The 22301-nt window shown below is 38.1% G+C and overlaps 2 protein-coding genes and 1 long non-coding RNA gene across 7 annotated transcripts in view; 1 reads left to right on the plus strand and 2 right to left on the minus strand.

The window, feature by feature from the left end:
- LOC139141691 (centrosomal protein of 85 kDa-like) overlaps window positions 1–22301 on the minus strand; it is a 257293-nt gene that overhangs the window by 119671 nt on the left and 115321 nt on the right. The gene's annotated exons all lie outside the window — the stretch shown is intronic.
- On the plus strand, window positions 14011–18127 carry LOC139141692 (PH domain-containing protein DDB_G0287875-like). 2 transcript variants are annotated; one of them, XM_070711281.1, is made up of 3 exons: window positions 14011–14210; window positions 14877–15028; window positions 16841–18127. In XM_070711281.1, the coding sequence occupies exons 1-3, from the start codon at window positions 14162–14164 to the stop codon at window positions 17912–17914; spliced, it is 1275 nt and encodes a 424-aa protein (XP_070567382.1). In that variant the 5' UTR covers window positions 14011–14161; the 3' UTR covers window positions 17915–18127. The 2 variants fall into 2 exon arrangements, with proteins under 2 accessions (XP_070567382.1, XP_070567381.1); XM_070711280.1 differs by lacking the exon at window positions 14011–14210 and having other exon boundaries at window positions 14656–15028.
- On the minus strand, window positions 18388–22282 carry LOC139141695 (uncharacterized). Its single transcript, XR_011554220.1, has 3 exons — window positions 21041–22282; window positions 19604–19848; window positions 18388–18948 (listed from the first exon to the last, which is right to left on the minus strand). It is a non-coding gene; the product is annotated as an uncharacterized lncRNA (long non-coding RNA).

The raw sequence follows: 22301 nt of genomic DNA on the forward strand, positions 1-22301 counted from the left end.
TTGGGATCGTGTCTCTTGTGTGTTACTAAACTCCAGCAGTAGTCATTCTCAAGACTTTTCAAGACCTTCACTGTCAACGCTGGATTTATACTGTGGACTTTGTGCAGCTTCAAGCCTGCAAGCCAAAGGACTGTTCATTCATCCGACTGACTGTTACAACTCTGAGACTGGAGCTTTGCCGTCCCAGCTGAGATAAGTAGTCTGTACACTTTTAAAGCTTGTACTCTATCCCTGACTCAGCAATTAGTTTTATTTTCGTAATAAATTTTGTTTAAACGTTAACTGCTGAGTTCACCCTTTTGTTCGTTTTCTCTGCACGTAACAGTACCACGCTTCTCGAGATAAAAATCGCTCTGCATTTTGATGATTTTGAATGAATGTGTCTGTGGAGTATCGTAGCTGCACAGTAAAATTTCAAAGACCATTTCTGCACTGATCGCCATAAAATGCCGACGTTTTGTCAAGCGACGCCGCTCACCGGTAACATATCCATGACGGTGATTTTTCCCAACAAAATTTTTGGGGACATTTTACCAATTTTCATGAATTTTTCTGTCATTTTTTATAATTATACACTGTTTAAGTGTATGAAGAGAGTGTACGCGTTAGCAGATAGTTGTATCGGGTCAAGTAATGATAGTGTCCTTGTAGCGTTTCTTATGACATCTACATTACGCTTGAAACATTAACAAAACACAACAGTTATGTTCGTTGAATTTCATTGGTCAACAACAACAACAACAACAACACGACTAATAAACATAAACATCGATGCAAACAACAACAAGAACCAGACTTCTTGGTTCCCTATGCTCAGAGGGTTGAGCTCACTGCAGCACTAAAAATTCCGTGAACTTTAGCTTTTTTATTTGAAGTCCTGTCAGTTGGCGCATGGCTAAACTTGACTGACGTATAGTTCGCGTACATTCAATAATGATTCTATATAAATCAGACTTGTTATCCAAAGACTCATGATGTTGAAAGGTCAATCTAGACGTTGCCCGAATAAACACATCGTCTGGAAATTGTTTGCTGAACGTGACACTCTATGCGATGATCGTTTTTTTTTTTGGACGTGGGATTCTGTGCATGTGATGACGATGTCAAGTTCGTGAACCCTGTGTCGTATTTGATTTGCATAATTGATATCCAAATCCAACTGCCCGAAAGTCAGCAACATTGCATTGATCATGAAAGTACAGTGCGATTTTACCGTATATATTTTTTGAATATCAGCATCCACTGATGTCCCACATATTTCTGTCATAAAAACGATACTTGACGTTATGTTCGGTCTGTAAAATCACCAATATATGTCGGAAATTTGTGACTAAATGCCAACCTTTGATCTATTCGGAATGTACTACCGCCGAATGTAGGCCAAAACATAATATCTCGACATAGCAGTTTATGTCAGTGCCGACATGAAAGAGGTTGCGCCTTAATATCGTAAACATTGTATGAAAGCTGCCTTTGTGTTGTCGTATGCTGTCTGTATCTTCAGCACAGGCTTTGAAGTAGAGGTCGGCTAATTACAAATAATAAAACAACAATCTTGTCAATCGAGAACACAAAATGGTACCGGTATATAGAAAATGCTGCATTGTCAACCGTGATTTTCTATCCATTTGACATAACGATTGCCGAACAATGTCTTATCATGACAATTGTTTCAGAATTAAAGCAATGTGAAAGAACATCTTTCACCCGAAAAAGTGAAAGTTACAGTAATTTTTTCGGCTTCAGGCGTAAGCTTATGATTGGCTCAAAACTTTTCAGTCTCGGTCAACCCATAGAGAATGACGTATATTTGACCTCGCTCTGCCTGACATTTGTCAACTCACGTACATGCACACTACAGATAGTGATTGACATATATGAGGTATGTAATTGTCTTGAAACTGACATTGTACGATCAGAAGTACGGCCTCGTACTTTCATATTACGAGTGACGTAAGTCACACATGCCTTTTGACCTAATTTTTTATGAATACGCCTAGGACTATGTTGTATTCCAAGGATGAAAGATTTTTGTTTATGTGAAAGGATTTTACGACAAACGAACGCTTAGACACATTTTCTGTGTATATTCGAAACTCGGAAATAGGAGCGGGTGTGAACTTCGTATGATTATTCTTTTGGTCGTGAGAGCGGGTTCAGTGCAGTACGGAGGAATACTTTTAGGCTTTGACTTTCGGACGAGTCTGTACGTACGGGTCAAGACTGGAGACGACGCGACACTCTGATTTATTATACGCCACGATGGTAGACTTTTTTGCAGACGTCGATTGTAACATTAAGCTGTTAAAGAAGAACCAAAGAAGAGGTTGCAATGTCCGAACATGACAATCTGAAGTTATCGAAACAGTTTCTCTTCTCAGGCTGAATTTAGTATGACCGAAAGCAATAAAATAAGGCCTGATACTGAGATACATTAACGAGAATGGAATCCGACAGTCAAAACACTTTATCTTCCGAATATCGTATTGATGAAAATCAAATGAAATCCGACGATCGAAAGTTTCTCTTCGGAATTTAGTATGACCAAAAGCAATAAATAGCGCCCGATTCTGACGTATATTTACGTTTAGGCCTATGTCAAAGCCAAAAGAAATCGGACGGTTGAAACGGTTTCTCCCGAACAATACATGTTCGAAATACCTGTACGTAAGGCTGTGAAAACAAAAGTAACACTCTCATTACAGAGCTCATCGTAAATAATGATCAGTTAACGAGGTGTCAAAACTTTTCAAACAGCAATTTTTGGTGTGTCACTCTGCGCAAAACAATAGTAAGGGTGTTACCGTTTGCTTTGTGATAACCCGTCGAAACACCCGGGTATAGAAAACTCAAACAGTCAAAACAAGAGCAAATCAGGCAAATAATTGACACCTATAGAATATCTGACGTCGGCTTGGTTTGTGAGATTGGCGACAGACTGCTGGAGACAATAAGTTTTGGCTCATTTTGTTGACCGCCGGTCGACCTCGATTTGTTGTAATGCACTTGAACCTACCGCCGTTGTAAATCTTTTTTACTTTCTCGAATTCGAAAGTGCAATGATTTCACATACATAAAACCTGCGTGGCTCGCGAGTCAGCTTATGACCTCGAAATAATCTGATCACCACATTATGTTACTCACAGTGTACAATGAATAATATGAAGGATTTTATGAGTTGGAGGGTGTTTTTGTGGCACCCGTGTGTACCTCATATTGTACAGTCTATTTGAAAATGACCTCTACTCAACAATGATTTTAAAGACTAACATTTTTCTGACCTCGCATTCAACTTCAAGTTTTGAAAAAGCACATTATCGGAACCACACTTTTATTGGTGTGTATCGTTGAGAATACGGCCCCGCCTATTGAATAATGGTATAGTCAGGTCACTGTGGGGTCAATATTCCTGTTTGTCATCGCGGAACTTGCAGAAGCCATACAAGATATCGATGCTCGATACTTCTATATTCAATTCGTTCGTTCGCGCTCCTGAACAACAAAAAAACATCACTCAAAACCAACTCATCACATTCCAAACTTACCTAGCTACACTCAGTTCGGTAGATAAGTTCCAGGCATCAGTCGTAGTATATATGCTGACGTCGATTTGTCGACGTCAATGAAGTCGGCGTCGACGTAATAATGTATTTTTACAAATATATTTATTTATTTGGCGTTAATTAGAGGAAAATCACATCAGAGGGTGGATGACGTATGTATTACAATATCGTGGGTAGGCTAAACTGGCCGTTTTGTTTATCGCTATTATTGCCTACTCCCACCGTACCGCCCATCGTCTGTGACTTGCACGCGATGTTTGCACACGAACGAACCACAGGCGTGATGTTTTCTGGGTAGTTTCTATGAGTGTAGTTATGCTACGTTCCGTCGTTCACTTCCGTAGCCTAATCACCAAGGTAAGAAAGAGAATTATCCGGTTTGCCAAGAAAACTGCACGTTCCAGTCGAAAAATAAACACAAATCCTACATTGATTAGGCTACGGAAGAGAACGTCGGAACGTAGCATAAACTACACTCATAGAAACTACCCAGAAAACATCACGCCTGTGGAACGAACGCCCAATGCCAGTCACTCAGAGTCGTCGGTTTTCTTGCTACCCAAGTTGAAATATATGCAATTATGAATGTCATTTTTGAAAATTCACTAATGCATGCAATACCAATTACGATGAACCCACAGTTTATTGTTGTTGAGATTTTGTCAACAGTGTTATAAATATAGTGCTGCAAAGTCAGTAGTAGGGCCTACCCACGTGAAAGACGATTTGAACTCGTTCCCGTACTTGCTATATTCAAGCTGAAATCAGTCAAGTCATTACGTATTTATTTCGCATATTTGCTATATTTTAGCACCCGTACTCAGAACCCCACTTTGACATTCTGTTTGGCATGTTTCTACGTTCATTTCGAATCCTATTTTGTCTTTTTTTTTTCAACGCTCAGTTCGACGCTGTTTTTGTTTTTCCACGCTCAGCTTGACGATCACTTTGTCGATTTTGGGACCTGCATTACGTCCACTCGTACTTTGAAAGTACGGCACATTACGTCACTCGTACTTCGCTCGTACTTCGCTCGTAGGTCTGCTCGTAGTTCGTTCGTTTTGAGATGATTAGATAAATATATTGCTCCATCTAGGTCCGTCAACTGCAGGACCTTGACTCCTGTATCTTATTCTTTTTGACTACGAAGAGTAAAGTGTAATTATAGATAAACTGTATTCAACGCTGTTTGACGCTCACTTTGTCAGTTTCCAACGCTCAGTTCGACGCTCAGTTGGATGCTCACTTTGTCATTTTCCACGCTCAGATTGACGCTCACTTTGTCTTTTGCCATGCTCAGTTCGACGCTCACTTTGTTTTTTGCCACACTCAGTTCGACGCTCACTTTGTCGAATTTGGGACCCTTACATACCTGCATGGCAACAGTGTGTGACTGCGGCTTCAAACTCATTCTACATACCCACCATACTCTCCTGACCTAGCACCCTCAGACTTTCATCTCTTCCCCCACATGAAGAAATAGCTGGAAAGCATTTTGTATTTTTAAGGCAATTTTTGTCATTTCGGGTCAAAAATCGTTTTCATAAATAAATAATTGTCATAGCTTTGATATTTAGTATACAGGTTCAAAGAGGTTATCAACATGTAATATATTCAAAATATGATGAAATGTACAATTTTGTAATTTTGGAGCAATATTTGCCATTTTGGGTGAAAAAGTGTGTTTCTAAAAACCTGCTTGTCTGATAGCTTTGATATTTGGTATACAGGTTCCTATAGGTCACCCTAGTGTGATATATTGACATTGTGATGAAATCTTCTATTTTGTATTTTGACACAAGTTTTACCATTTTTTGTCAAAAACTTTTTTCTCAAAAGTTACTCATCTGATAGCATTTTTGTCAAACTGCCTGTATAAGTGTCCACCTAGTGTCAGAGACGGATGGCAAAGACACTGTAGGTATAAATGACAGTTTTCTATGCTTACTACTGATGAATGTCTGTGTAAATATGGATCTGTAATGAAACATTCTTCTGTCATAACAAAGATTGTATTGCCAAGGGACCTCTGCACTCAGTATATATTTGGTGTTATGCTATGTACGTCCTCTATACTGTCCATGCCTAAAGCAGCTACAGGGACTTTGACCCTATGTTTCATTGTTCTCCTGGTGTAATGGTTGATTCTAGTCTGTTTGTATATCACTGTATTTACACAAAATGAATAAAGAGAACAAAGAGAACAAGTGATTGATCTTCATGAAACTTGTGGAAAGAGCATTGGTTGCACTGAACTGTTAGTAGAACAGGAAACAGGCAAGCTGTGTAATTGAGGAGCTGCCAACAATGTCAGGTGTAATTATCATCTAGGCTGTAAATGATTAAAAAGGGAAACTGAAGCAAATTGCTAAAACTCTGTAACCACGTACCAGATTTGGTTGAAACTTTGTATGCAGGTTTTTTATGGTGATTCTAGTTACATTTGTTCAACTTGTGGTTAAAGTTTTGAAAATTGTGTTTGCGGTAAATTTTCCCTTTTTTTGGTCGAAATCTTCTCCTCATAAAGTGTTCGTCCAATTGCTTTTAAACTTGGTACGCGTGATCCCGGGGTTCGCCTTTGTAAGATATGTTCAAATTGTGGTAAAAATTTTATATTTGTATTTTTGAGGTAATTTTTTGCATTTTTGCTCAAAAAATCATTTTCTCTGAATTAACGATTTGATTTATTGTAACTATTATTGTAACCATCAATATTAGTAAGATTGAGTGTATGAGTAGCACAACAGGAAGCTAAACTCTTTATGAACTGAACACAATTCATGTGATTGAAGTTTAAGCACATCATGTTACCAGTGAATGCAAATTTACCATGCAGTAGCCAATCAGTACCAGCAAATACCCGCCTTTTTTAATGTAGGATATTTATAAGACTTTATAAGAATACAGCCACACAATTTTGACAAATAGAATACATTGGTACTATGAAGGGTCCATAACACTCAGGGAAAGTCCTTGACAATATTTAAATGTTGAAGCTTTCCATAATGTTCATTGAAATAGTAATTTTGTCCTGAAAGTCATTGACAATTGATTATTCGCATACAATTTCAACTGACATGAGCATCAGAAGTGATATATTGTGAAGTGGTATGCTGCATTCTGAAAGTGTGCTTTTAAATTGCTATTGAAAGCATGGAAACTCTTTACATTTTATTTCGCTTTGATTAGTTGGAAACTTTTTTATCACTGCTTGTTCCATGTTAACTTTTTAACGTACGATTTTGTATGAGTGAAAATTATATTGAGTATTGTTACATTATTCGAAATAATAAAATCTATGAAAGGTATCATATTGTGTGTTGTCATAATTCCAGTGTTATTTGTCAATCATACATAAATCATGATATCTTACGTAAAAGGTTATGACTTCTTTCAAATTCTGTAATTCAGTTTCGGGTGATTTGACCAATTGATAAATCACTACCTCGCACAAACCCTACGTTTAAATGCTCGTTTCTAAACAAAATATACATTTCACATAGCCTGATTTCAGTGATTTCCATGATTTCCTATATATTGCCACCGGCCGGTTTGATTATAAACCATACGTAAATACAGAGAGCATATAGAGGGGCTTCGCCTCAATGCGGAAGTGTACATACGTGATCTGTTCTCATTTGAAAAATTGAACTCTCATCGACACTCTTTCTACGTATTCAATCGCCGAAACTTCGCCCAAACCCTACTCGCCAGTTTGATTATAAACAACACTTTCTACGTATTCAATCGCCGAGACTTCGCCCAAACCCTACTCGCCGGTTTGATTATAAACGATACGTAAATACAGAGAGCATATAGAGGGCGTAGCATGCGGAAGTGCACATACGTGACCTGTCAAAATTTTCCCACATGACAGTCTCCGGGTGCGTGCGAACTCTATAACTGCATTTATTAGTGTATCGCTGATGTTTGAGCTTCTCTTGTATGCGATGATCGGTTTTTGGAGAATAAATTCCTTAAAGTTTCATCTTTTCCTATGTGTTCTCAATTGTCACATATTGCCTGTTTCATTGTTTGTGTTTTAATATTGTTTTGACGTATTTTCTGTGTTGATCTCTTGTTCGTCTAACAAGGACGCTAGAATGTTTATTTATGTTAGGATCGTTTGGTGTTTGTTTGTTCGTTGTTTTTTCCTCATGTCATGAACTTTGGCATTTATCGGTGTATCGCTGATGTTGAGTTTCTCTTGTATGCGATGATCGGTTTTTGGGGAATAAGTTCCTTAAGGTTTCGTCTATTCCTATGTGTTCTCAATTTTCACAAAGTGCCTGTTTCATAGTTTGTGTTTTAATATTGTTTTGGTGTATTTTCTGTGTCGATCTCTTGTTCTTCTAACAGGGACGCCAGAATGTTTATTTATGTTCTCAATTTTCACAAAGTGCCTGTTTCATAGTTTGTGTGTTTTAATATTGTTTTGGTGTATTTTCTGTGTCGATCTCTTGTTCTTCTAACAGGGACGCCAGAATGTTTATTTATGTTAGGATTGTTTGGTGTTAGTTTGTGCGTTGTTTTTTCCTCATGTCGTGAACTTTGACATTTATCGGTGTATCGCTGATGTTTGAGCTTCTCTTGTATGCGATGATCGTGTTTTTTGGGAATAAATTCCTTAGTGTTTTTTTCTTTTTCTATGTGTTCCCAATTTTCACATAGTGCTTGTTTCATAATCTGTGATTTAATACATGGACTATATTTTGTTGTGAATACTAGTGTGTTTTTCGTTTTGTTTGTTTGCTTTTGTTCAAGTTGAGTTTTTCATGTTGTAAACTTTGTTTCTGAAATGATTTTAGAGATTTCCTGTTGTTTGTAGCCACGATCAATTAGTCTTGCATTGAATGTATTGACTTTATCAATAAAGTCATTTTCATTGTTGCAAGTTCTGATATATCTTAATGTTTCACCTTTGATAAGGCCTTTGAATGTAGATTTTGGGTGGCATGATGCTCTGTGTAGGAATTGAAATGTGTCGGTAGTTTTGGTGTGGGTTCTGATGTCTAGTATTTTTTCGCTGTTGTACCTGTGACCTTTGTATATAACAAGGTCGAGGTATATGATTTCATGTGTCGAGCTGTCGAACGAAAATTTGAATGTAGGATGTGTAAGGTTAATTGTTGATATGAATTCGTTCAGTTCGTGTTGTGTTCCAGTATAAATCATGAAAATATCGTCCCTGAATCTAAGCCAGAGTAATATTTTTGATGTATGTTCATGTATTATTTTCATTTCCGTTTCATGGAATGTGATGTCTGCAATCTCTGGCGAAGCCAGCAATCCCATACTTTAGCCTAAAATTTGTTGTCGAATTCAAATATGTTGTTTTTTAGAATGAGAGTTAGCATGGCTACCAAGTATTCCGTTGGTGGCATTTGAATTTAGTGTGTGTGGTTATTGTATTAAAGTCGATCGTGCGGCGTCCAAAGCTTTGCCTGTTAGGTGTATAGCTTCATCGTGTTGTGTGTTAGTATATATGGATACTACGTCTAGTGTGATAAGAACGCATTTTCCGGAATTTTGATTGTCTCAATTTTCTGGATAAATTCTGTGGTGTCTTTAATGTACCTTGATTGTTTTTTCACGATTGGTTTTAGGAAATGGTCTACGAATTGTGATATGTGGAATGTCGGACTAGAGCATCCACTGATAATAGGACGACCTGCAAATTTTGTGTCCGTTGGTGGCTCTTTTTGTGTATCTTAGGTAGTAAATACCATCGTGGTGTGTGTATTTTTATGTTTGTTGGGTCTATGTATTTGTATGTATGATAATCTAAGTAATTTTTATCATACATTTCTGTTGTTAGACTGTGTACTTGTTGGATAGTGCATTGTGTGTCGTCTGCTGTCAGTTTTGTGTTGTACTGTTGGTTGCTGAGTTGCCGTTCACACTCATTGATGTAATCTATTGTGTTTATTATGGCTGTGCCCCTTCCTTTATCAAACGGCTTTATTGTGATGCTTTTGTTCTTTGATAGTGTTTTATTGCTATCTTTTCTGCACGTGTCATGTTTTGTCCAGTTTCGTGAAAAGGAGATATTAACCAGAGCTAACTTAGTAGCTTCTAGGTAGTTCGCCAGATTTTTGTTTTCAGTTATGTGTGGAGTCCATAAGGACAGTGTTTGAATTTTTGGTATTGGGTTGTTTTGTGTCGCATTATGTATTGGAGTCTCATTCTCCGTATAAATTTGTTTGCGTCTTGTGAGAGATTAATTCTTAAGGGACATTTTGGTGTTGGAATAAATTTAAGTCCTTTTCCAAGTGCATTGATTTCTGCCTTTGATAACTTGTGTGATGATAGATTCTTGATGAATCTATGATTCATGTTGTTTTTAAGTTGTTGTTGGGTATTTGTTTTGCGTTTAGCGTTATTTGAGATCTTATGGTTTCTCTTTTTGTTCCGTGTTTTGTTGGCTTTCTTATATTTGTTGTATTTTCTGTTTCTGTGCTTGGTGGCACAGTTTTGAGTGTGTGTATGTGTTGCCATTAGTTTTACGGTAGTTCTCTTTTTGGAGAGTGTGGTGGCCTTGAAAAAGGCTGTTTGTGGTTTGGGTTTGGAGGTGACGGTGTACCCCACTTCGTGTTCCTATGAGGATAAGAGGTAATGCTATGGCATCGTCTTTTAAGAATAGTTCTGAGAATAATGTTATAAAGTAAACAAAACGTTTATAAGGTAAAAAAATCAATTTTGTGGGGGCAAGGCGACTTTGCTTCCCCAGCAAACCTATTTGTCAAGTATAGATCCATATTGAAGAACTTTTTTGCACATTGAGAAGGAAAGACATGATATTACAAGTGATAGCAATGTTTACTACGATGTTTGAAGCGAGAAAAAATTGTTACCAAAATGTTTTGATTTCCCGGTACAGTTTTGTCGTACCCAAGGTCATTGGCTTTGCTATACCATGGAGGCAGCACACCAGTGCTGACCCGAACTAGGGGTCAAGGTTACAATGTCAGCTCCCTGTGTTGAGACTCCTTGTATCTTTCTCTCTGGCTCTTGCCTCGTGCCGTTCTAGGCCGTGAAGTTACGCTTCAGGTATATTTTGCTTGCTATTCTGGATTATCTGACGATGTTTTAGAATGTTGTCACCATCGTAATAGTCGTTTCTCGATGCAGGCATGCGGAGCTATGTTGAAGCGATCAAGCTGTCAATGTCACGGCCATCGGAAATCACGATGCCTGTCATGACGTACTCTGACGTGAACTACTAAGATTTTCCGACTTTTACAATGCAAAACGGACTTCATCATCACTAAAGGGTGGCATTGAACCAAATAAGTATCACCAATCGGCAATCGCGGTATTACAAATCGCGTATGCAGGACCGTGGTTATGCTAGAGTGATATGGTGAACGCGTATGACGTACCGTGCGTTACGGCTTTCGCTAGCATTGCAAAATATTGATTTTCCGAAGTATTAGAACTTATTTTGTAATTACTACATGGCAGAACAACTTATTCTTCATTTACGTGGAAGAACAGCAGTTTATTTCACTAAAATGTGGTGAAATTATGGCGAAAAATGTCCCGCGTATCAATAGCTAACTTTGTCTCTCGAAAGGCGCCTGTCAAAAGACACTCCGTATTTTTATAGGGGCACACAATGCAAGCCCTGTAACATACATTCATATTTTACAGTCCCTGCGGAGTGACCATACATATAATACATACATACACATGAATTCTAATTCCTTACTTTTTTGTTTCATTGAGAGTGGACAAACTATGTGCTTTTATTAATCAGACGATGTCTTATCAGCACAACAACAGTTTGAAAATGCACAGACTGTTTGTCCCAGTTTTAATGAACAAAGTGTGAACAGAGTTTGTCCAGTGATCGTACACAATACCTTAGAAAGCAACAAAGTGTCAAGCATGTTTGTCAATTGGCAGGATGCATACCACTTGTTCACTTTCACATCTTTATCTTTTTAATACTGCCATGCCAGTATTTATTGCCGGTACTTCTACGCCCAGCAAATAGTAGATTTTACTCCTACTGAACTACTAGTCACTAAAAGTCAGGAGGTTTTTGTTCGTCTTTTTTTTTTCGTTCAAACCATTTGTCATTGCTTTCTTGTGTGACTGGTATGAACTTTATTTGCATTTATAAAAGTAACTTTGTATACGGTTTGATGCTGCGAACAATGTTGATTTTACCGGTATTATTGTCGACGAAAATATATAATAGTTATGACGGACTATTATCATTATTATTTTTAGAATGTGCTTGCTCCATTACATGTTCGCTTTCATGTGACGTAATTTATAAAATGTTTTGTGATGTCTGACGATTGAATACAGCTAATTGACAACTTAATTTGTATATCAGACAAGTGCCGACTGAGTGATGGTGTTAAATTTTAAAGTTCACCAAAGGTTAACTTGACTTCCACAAATGCGCCACTTTTATGAAGATTCATTCTCCATGTCCTGATCCAGTTTTGTATAGTGTTCTTTGCCTGACATAAATATGTAATACATACACAGCCACTTACTTTCCAGTTATATTGCTTGAACCCAGTTATTGATAATTTTCCGACATCAACACGTTACATTAGATATTTCTATTCCCAATGTTAAAAAAAGTTGCGTGTTCTGTATTTTTCACGATTAATTCAACAACTGTCGAGCAATAATTCTCTTTTTTTGATTGAAACGTTGATTTCATAACACTCCATGTTTGACTATTGTTAGAATGAAAACATAGGTGAGCAAAACGCGTCGTCCGGACAAAATTTTGATTTTACACTTTGTCAAGGGCAACACACGTACTTAAAGAGGTGATAATTTGGGGTAGCTTCAAATTGCTGTGAGGAGTGAATATCGCAACCCCCTCTCATGCTTTATAAGCGACGGTACCTCTTCGTTCAGCCTCACTTGGTTCCTGTACAAGTTTTGCAACGTCAGTTTCACTGTTAAAATCATTCGCCATGGTACGCCAGTCTCGAAGACAATGAGAGAGAGGTGAGTAATATTTTAACTCCAACCAGCGTTACACAGAAACATGTTTTATTTGAACACTGACGATAACGGAAGCTCAGAATGTGAGAACTTCAAAATGGTCCTACTACGTGTATTACTGCCTGGCATTGCCCGTCAAAGTTCTAGCACAGGTAATTAGACCATTAGCGAAATTGGACTATCCAGATATAAGACAGTAACCGATCGATGCTTTATAAAACACAAGTTCTTTCTGTATACACTTACAAAATTATCGCTCAAGTCCCCGAAACGACCGCTTTACGATTGATCGTTGGATCGGGCTGTGGTTGGATCAACACGGGCACAATCTTGTTATCGTGATCATACTTGTCACTCGAGAAATTGGCGGCTGGGATTCCCAAACCAAAACCATTTATCAGTTTGATACTTCAAAAATAGTAATGTTTACTCCTATTGGAGTCAGCGGGGCTGTACGAACGAAGTCAACGCACACTGAACTGATGAGTAGCTATGACAGGTAGTGACATCAGGGTGAACCTCAACTACATGTACTTGGGGACATTGTCTATGCATGTGAATGTTTATTTCGAAAGTAATGATGTTGGTGTTTTAGGAATCGGTGTTTACTGTAATTAGATAGACTACAATTTAGCTACGAACAGTGCTTGGACAATGACAGGTAGTAAGTATTTTGTAGGACCAGTTTAAAACCATAGCGGTAGAAAGGATTGTAGTGCCACGACTTTGGAAGTATTTTGGACAACACAGCTTTCAAATGTGTACTCGAAGCATGACTCTGCGATAAATTAATTTAAAAATAAGGCGTTTATTTTTTGTTTTGTTTTGTTTTGGTTATTTTGTGGGGGGGGGATCAGTGGGAAGGCCACATTTGTGGGGAACATTGAGTTTTTTTTCTGAAAGCTTCAGTCATCATATTCATTACTACAGGTGCCGGTTTTTGCTGGTTTTATGCTCAGCCAGTGTTCTCCCTAGGCCCTTGAAGCATCACATTGCCATGATGGTGACGCTTGCCTTGGCCACCGTGATGCTTGATACACCCCTGTGACGCTTCGTCCTTTCTTTATCGACTCCTGTGATTGACAGTGTAGTGTACCCATGGCACGCGACATCCGTCTCTAAATTAGCCTGATCAACAGCTTTCTTAGTCATGAACAGATTTTTTAGTGTTGATGGATAAGTCTACATTAATCAATTATAACCTATAGGTGTTAAAAAACACGGGGCGAGCGGCGCATCTGTGGCTGCGACTTTGATCATTGTTGATCATGATCGTGTGCCTTGTCAAAATCATCAACAAGTTACAGTGAAGCTGTCAAATGACGATGATCAAAGTTATCAGTCAAATTGCGGCCCTCAAAAAAGGGTTACAAGGCGAGTTGTCTTGGTGAAAGCAAGCATAATCTACCACAAAAAAAAACGAAACTAGCATTCATCGAAGTCAATATTTTGTGTCCGGAAAATTCAATGTTTCTATAGTATGTAAATTGCATTCGTTTGTTATTTTCTCCACAGATCCCAAGTTCATTTTAGTGAAGTTCTACGTCGACAGCAAGCTGCTGGTATGTTCGGCAAAAAAAGTTCACTCTGGTGCTATTATCGTGGAGGAAGACGTTCACATGCGATGGCCAAATGGCCCCTTGTTAGTGAAAGTTTTGGCAGCATCGGGTAAGTCGATAACAATTTCATCTGGGTAAAGTTGTGGATCTTGTGTGTTGCTGATATTTTCGATTAAAGGGAGGGTGGGTCAGTGGAATTTTTGTTTAAATGTCCTTGAGGGGAGGTAGTTTAAGTCTCCAAACTAGACAATATTTTTTATGAAACGAAGGACGTAACATACATTTCCAGGAAAAAGATACAGAAGTTAATCCATATATTTTCTGTAAACATTCCTACTGTCATTTACCTCCGTAGTCAACAAATCTTGCTTCTCATGAAAACAAAACCGTCGCAATTTTGTCGGGTAGGCAAGGCAAAACACTTCGGATAATGGATTGCTCTGATACTGAATCTGACCAGAGATGAACCATTCACAATCAACGTGTCGATGTAAGCAAATAATGAAAAAAAAAAAATAGAAAACATACTCTATGTATATCAAAACCAGGCGAGTTTGTTCTGGGCTGATTGGAAAAGGTGCGAGTTAATTGTAATTCGTCCCACCTTCATGTTTTAGTGTTTATCAGTTTTGAGATTGCATAAATGAAATATTAGACTAGGGCTTTGGGTTCCAGTTCCTGGAACTCAAACTGATAGTGATATAGGTGATGGGTAGAAACGATTTGGAGACAAAAATATTTGATAATAAATATCATCAATGTTTATTTATTACAGACGATGAGAAAGCCCTCAAGGCAACAGAAAATAAAATGGTCAAAGAGTTGGAGGCAATGGCCTCACCACAAGAAACTGTGGCTTCACCACAAGAAACTGCTACCCAACAAGCCAAGAAGACGAAAGCAAACAGAAAACAGAAAAATGGAAAGGTACGTCAACTGTGTGATTGCAGTATATACGGTACTCTTTGAGCTGGAGAGCCACTTCAACCAAATAGATTCGACATCTAATAGCTGCAAGCCACAGGTAGTGCGGCATTGGCGCTACGCATGACATGACATTGTTAAGCGCACGTGTAAAATAACGTTACAATCATTTTGGATACACTGTTTCAATTCATTTAATTTCATTCTATTGGTTGCCGAGTTCGAGTTGGCACTGAACAAATTTTTTAGAGGGGTGGTATATTGCGTGATTGGGCTCGGTTGGATTTTTGCACTTCCAAACTTTCGTTAGGGGAGGGTGGGGGGGAGGAGGGAAGGGGTAGAGGCCAAATGCAATTAGTGGCATTTACCACGCGCGTATTTTAATTATCTACGGCCCCCAACTCAATACTTGGGCAGGGTCAATGACTTGGAATTGTGTGGAACATTTTACTGACATACTCATTAAACCATGGAGCTAACTATATGTTAAAAGCTATGTCACTTTTGTTCAGGTCCTTTACTGCTAATCAGTAAAATACATCTAACAACCAAAAACAGTATCGTGTCATATGAAAATCATTTATTCCAGCCATATCATCTGTATTAAAATGCCAACGTATATAAATTAGCATGCATAGTGACACCCAAAATGAATGATTTTTCTATCATCTATGTTGTCTCCCCCCCCCAAAAAAAAAAAATTAAAAAATTAAAAGTGACAATTAGTCTCTTAAAAAGATTTGCTGAAACAATTGTGCCTGGGTCAAAACTTGCATTTTACCTGATACTGGACTTTCTATTAGCTCTGGGTGACAATAAACAAGGTGGATCAGGATTGTGTTATTTTATTTTTGTTTCACTTTAATGATATGTTCCGCCAACATTTTTTGTGTCCCTCCATGACGGGACGCTCGCATCTAAAAAACAGTACACTTTTTTGGGCTCTTTCTGCACTGATAATATGCAATCTAACGTAGTTATATCAGATATAATCAGACATTACATAACGCTTAGTCAACAACTTCAGATACCAATAGCTTGGCCGGTACTACTTTATGCCAAGGTATTGTACAGTGAAGCGGCACAAACTCAATCTCATGTAAACCTTGACAACAGTATTATCATTTCAGGACATCGGAATTTGTTCCTACTTTTATTAATTTGAACTAAAATATGGCTTGTAGTATATTTATAGGTCCTAATCTGTGAAAATTAGGGTACAATGTTTAAAGAAGTTCAAGGCGAACGATTATCTGTATGAGTGAAGTGTGTAAGGCAGAGATGTCTTCCCTGTACACCCACTTAATCGCTATCTCTAATCACATATTGCAAACAGCTTACGAGATGGCAAATAACTTTAATTAGGAGCTCCATACCCCTTCAAACCCCTATTTCAAGGGGTGAATGTGCATTGAATATGCATTGTTTTTTAGATGGAAACGTCCCCTAATGCATTCTAATCAGCAATGGGTCACTGTGTCCCCATGCTGCCAAAAGCTGGCTCAAACACTGTATTTCTGTTTTGTGTAATTATTTCAGTTTTCCATCAAAAATCTTCAGAGTCCCTAGACAGAATTTTTATGCAGTTCACCATGGTCTTCTTGGCCCAGATTAGTTGCAATTATCAGAAAACAATTCAGGTCAAATGAGAGCAGTGCCGTCTTATTTACCGGTTTACGAAATGGCATGGTCATGTAGGAATAATAACTTCTTTTCCAAGAGACACATTTTTCCTCTTTATTATGGCAAATATTTTTTTAGATTTTAATGCAGCATGTTTGACTAACATTCACCATTCCACCTTTATTTTTACAGAAAAAACATGACTTCATCGGCCAAGCTCAGCAGTCTGAAGAAGATATTCCGGAATACACATTTCCCGGATTTGATGAGGGTATGGCTTTGTTTTTGGAAAGCCAACAAGCTGAAATATATGCAACACTCCATCAGTTCTGTCAGAGTACTCCATCACAAACACTAGACATACCCACACAACTTGTAGCACCGACTTCTTCACTGCCCAGTGACATTAACCAGCCGTCTGTCATACCACCATCATCAAGGCCACCAGTACAAGCCGCCATTCAGTCAATCCCTCCAGCCGTGCCATTTGCTACACCAAGTACATCTGCAGTTACAACCCAGACATCATCCTCCATGTCATCACACCCAGCTGTCTCACTGCCGCCAACAACTGACATGTCCATCATGCAACTTGAACTTGAAGCACCAACTTCTTCACTGCCGAGTGTCATCAACCAGCCATCCATCATTCCAACTACGCCACCAGTACAAGCCACCATTCAGTCAATCCCTCCAGCCGTGCCATTTGCTACACCAAGCACATCTGCAGTTACAACCCAGACATCATCCTTCATGCCATCACCACCAACAGTTACTCCTCTACCGCTGCAACCTTCACCAGACATTGAGTCGAGAACGAGGGTGGACACACTATACAGCCAGTTGTTGAGTGACGTTACCGAATACATTGACAGGAAGATGGAACAACTGCGACAAGAAATAAGAGGCAACATGACCACAGTTGATACCACAGCTTTCAGAAATATGATGGAGAATGATATTTCTGCAGAAGTTGCTCCCACAAGGCAAGAGGCTGATCTACAAGCTACACCAGACCTGTTTTCTCCTGTAGAGTTTAATGATATTAAGCGCGTAGCTACAAGCAACAAGAACTTTACCAAGTTACTCATTTTCAAAGCTTTTCCTAAAGCTGAACGACTTGGTTGCAATGTGTATAGACGCAATAGAAGTGATCACCAAATGAAGGGAGCGCTGAGCCCCAACCGTGATAAGAAGATCAGGCAAATCATGTTTGATAACTATCCTGAGTACAACAGCAATGTAGATCGTGTATGGAGTGACTGAGTAGAAACAGTCAACAAAGCCCTCCGCTTAGAGCTAAGATGTCATCTGGAGCGTCAAGAGAACTCTTAGATTAAACTGCATCAGTATAAACATGTTGCATGTTTCACAGAGGGACTTTCATTTTTGTTAACAAATCAGCTACTAAGGATGGAACATTTGATGTTTTTTATATTTTAAGTAACTGTAAATATTTTGTAAAAGATTGTTGGTTTGGCATGCAAGTACAAAATGCAAATAAAGACTCATGTTCTTCCTTGTATTTCATGCTTCTGTCCTATACTTTGTTGTAGGAGTCATACTCATAGTTCTGATCGATGTGTTGTTTGGTTCCTGACAAATATTAGTGTAGGTTTCAAATGCTCAAGTATGTAGTTTATTTTCCTAATTCCAAATGTATCACACAATGATGGTTATCATATTACGTATGACAGTATGGAAGCTAAAAATAACATGACAATATTTACCAGTAGAAATGTCAAAATGTAACATCAAATTTATTTATAATGAAACAAATAATCGTACAAGTATTTTGGTGGAAACTAATGTGTGAAAAAGCAATAAAAGAAAAGAAGCAAATAATGAATCGTAAATAATTTACAAAGAAAAACATGTTAAGACACTAATAAAAAATAATTACTCTTTTAGAGAAATCAAGTGGAGCTCATTTCAATAACCGGTAATAACTTCCACCATTTTTCAGCCAATTTTCATATTTCCACCCAATAAGTATAACTCTTATATTGTCATTCATTACATGACAAATGGGAATTACACGAGAAAAATATTGAAATTTGTCAAATTATACTGAACGAGTCCACTTGTTTAATCTAAAATCCAGAGGCTGCCCCCTTCCTAGCTATAACTGCAGGTATAACTTTCCAAAGGTGCCCGATGTGTTTCTGACACTGTGCTGGAGTCAAAGATTTCCAATAATTGTTGATACCAGTCACCAACTCCTCTTTTGTTCTTGGTTTGACATATCAACGCAAGTGCCTCTTCATGTTTGCCCAAACCAGTTTGATGGGGTTAATGTCCTGTAAAAAAAAGGGGGTGTAAATTCATCAGCTATACAAGCCAGCAGTCATCCTGAAACAAATCTAAATATATTGAGAATTTATACAGTGTTGCTCACATGTGATCAGATTTGGTATATGCAATTATCACCATGAAAATTTCTTTCAGACTTAGTCTGGATTCTTCTGGATAATTCTCAAGTTATACCAAATTTTACTTTGTACATACTGTGCCAGCTAATGACTACATATCACATGCAATATATAAAAGTCAACAAAGTTTTGTAGAGAGCAATTAAAAAATATTGTCATGGAGTATTACATAACCAAGACCAGATGTGTATGCAGGAAATTGATTGTGTAAATATATACATCCATAGCTGTTAAGTTGGTTAAATTTATTACAAATGTAATTATAAACTAATCCTGGTTTCCCTGCCACATAAGTGATATCTCATTACAGACAATTTTTTGATCCAAATTTAGGTCATCACAGTAAATTATTAGCTATAAAAACTGATGATGGCGTTATGTACACACATTTAAGAATTTGTTGATTCATATTTCAACATCTGTGTGTTTTTTGTTGAATTTAAAATCATTGCTATTCATAACTTTTAATAGTGAGACTGTTGGTATTTTTCACTGCTATGCACGATTAATACAAGTCAATTACTTATTGGAGACTCGGGGGGTGTTGGCCAATGGTTTACTTCGTTAGCTTCCATCCACTCCTTGGTTGATTTGCTGACGTTTGGGGTCATTGTCCTGTCGAAGATGATGGCTATCTGGATAACTTTCCCTAATGAATGGCAAAAGGTTGTCCTGAAGTATCCCCTGGTATACCTCGCTGTCCATTAGGCCATTGAAAATATACAGAGGTGTTGTTCCCTTGATGGAAATGCCACCCCAGACAAGTACCTGGAATGAAAATCAAAATGGAAGATATAAATAGCAATGTTACTAAATAGGTCAGAAAACACTGTATTTCAATTTTAAAACTTGGTACTGGTAACTTTAAGTAAAGCTGAAAATTCACTTTGCAGTCACATTTAGTTACACTATATAAAGAAACCTCCAATTTTCATTTTGAGCCCAAGTGGATAAAAACAGTCATCAAATGATAACGTGGAAAATGCTGGCAAACAAATCTTTGTATAAATTTGAAATCTTTTTTTTGAAAGTTGAGTTTCATTGTAGCAGGTAATACATTGGTGAATTCTAGACTATTATCGTAAGTAACTCTAGCTACATCAATGACATGATGACGTAATTTTACGATAATAAATTGCCATGTATAATTTTTTTACAATTTAATTTAGCATGGTCACGGACAACATAAATAGCTTTCCACAAAATAACGGCGGTTCTGTTGGGGAGTGTCCTCCTAGCTACATCAATGACATGATGACGTAATTTTACGATAATAAATTGCAATGTATAATTTTTTTACAATTTAATTTAGCATGGTCACGGAAACAACATAAACAGCTTTCCACAAAATAACGGCGGTTCTGTTCCAAGTATATACGCATGGCCATGAGTGGACATACCGGTACGTATCTGCCGATGAAAACACCACTTCAACACAAACCCTGTGTTCACTTGACGCATTTTGTACGCAGGTGCTTTTTTGAATCATGAATTGCGTGGCAAATATTGGAGAACACATTGGAAGTTCCCGCTATCAGACTGTCCTGGCGTTCTATGGCTTCGAAACGTCATAATTTATTCAAGTCAATCGGGTTTAAAGGTCACGGTGTAAAGTGTTAGGAGAATTCATGGCGTCATCACCGTATGTGTTAACTAGTATATGATACACTGCAGTAAATTAGCAATTCTCCTTACTTTGTACAGCCAGGATTTTCTTGTGCGCTTTCACGGAAGTATTTACGTGTAAGAAATACTAACTTCAGTCATATAAAGTGGTCATCCGCATTTGTGGACGAAAATACCGAGGTTATTCCCCCATGAGAAATGATAACACTAATGATAAACGACTAATGATAAACTACGATGTCGATTAAAAACATTCCTTTCACACCCAAGAGAATCGAGGAATCAAGTTTCCCGGCCATAAAAATACAACATAGCATTAGCAATGAATACTTACACTGTATGGGTGTTTTGCCACTGGTGCCATGTTCATAGTCTCTTGGCCCTCTTTCACCAGTCTCCATTTGGTAGCAGTTTGGACTTGAACCTTGCTTTCGTCCGTGAAACTGACGTTATGGAAAGTCTCTCGGTCTCTCATGACCCTCAATGCCCATTCCAGCCCTTTTGGTTTGTTCTGGGCCCGGATCATTTGGCAGTAGCGTGTCGTCTTTTTTTTCCACCCAAGTTTCCGTCTCGTCTTTCGAACAGTCGACTCAGACACTGCGATGTTGAAATGGTCGTTTATCTTGTAGGCTAGTTCTTTTGCCGACACCTCACAGTCTCTTTCCATTTCGCGGTCGAAGTGCTCGATGGTAAGCACAGCTTTCTGGCCTACATTCTTTCTTGGCCGGTCTTTCAAACGACCTGTTTCTCGGTATCGTTTCAAAAACTTTCCAATCGCACATCGAGATGCTATGATCCCCTCTTCTTGCTCCAGGCGAAGTTTTATATCCACTATTCGTAGACCAATGTTTTTCAGAGCGACTATTCTTCTGCATTGGTACATATGCAGGCGATTTATTCGAACTGGTTGCATTGCGTTTGTATTCATAATGGAGAATGATGTTGCAGCGTGAACAAGCGGGGTTTTATTGCCTGGGGCGGTAATTGATATTAAAATTTTTGAACTTCACACTTAGATAACTTGTAAGCACCGTTCTTTTTATTGTTCGACACAATGCAAGTTTAAAATGAAAGGACACAACTTTCATGGGCGTGAATGAGGCGATGCACTAGTGAAACGATACAGAAACAATACGGAAACGATGCGAAACGATGTGGAGACGATGCGAAACAACCTAGTGAGCGATGTTGGATTAGGGGTTGGGCGATGAGGAAACGATACGGAAACGATAATGAGGCTAAAAAAGCGAAGCTTTGAGCGATACTTTATCTGTACATATATACGTACAGATGCCACCGACTTCAGCTTATATGATAACCTCACATTGGTATACCAAACGTGAGCTAAAAAGTCCATATTTTAATCTTTGAAAATAGTGCCAATAACACTGAAACACAACTGGCATATAAGGTTTATTTGCGATATTTACAAACAACATGTGTCTCTGTGATCAAGAATGACCAATGAGTTAATTTGCAACGAAGCTGAAAGGCATTTTTCCACAAAGTGAAAGATTAACCCATTTTCGTGACAAAGATGCTGAAACTTGATGATTGCTGCTATTTGCATATTGAAATGGAAAATAGATATGTAA

Source organism: Ptychodera flava, chromosome 10 (genome assembly GCF_041260155.1).
Source record: "Ptychodera flava strain L36383 chromosome 10, AS_Pfla_20210202, whole genome shotgun sequence".
NCBI lineage: Eukaryota > Metazoa > Hemichordata > Enteropneusta > Ptychoderidae > Ptychodera > Ptychodera flava.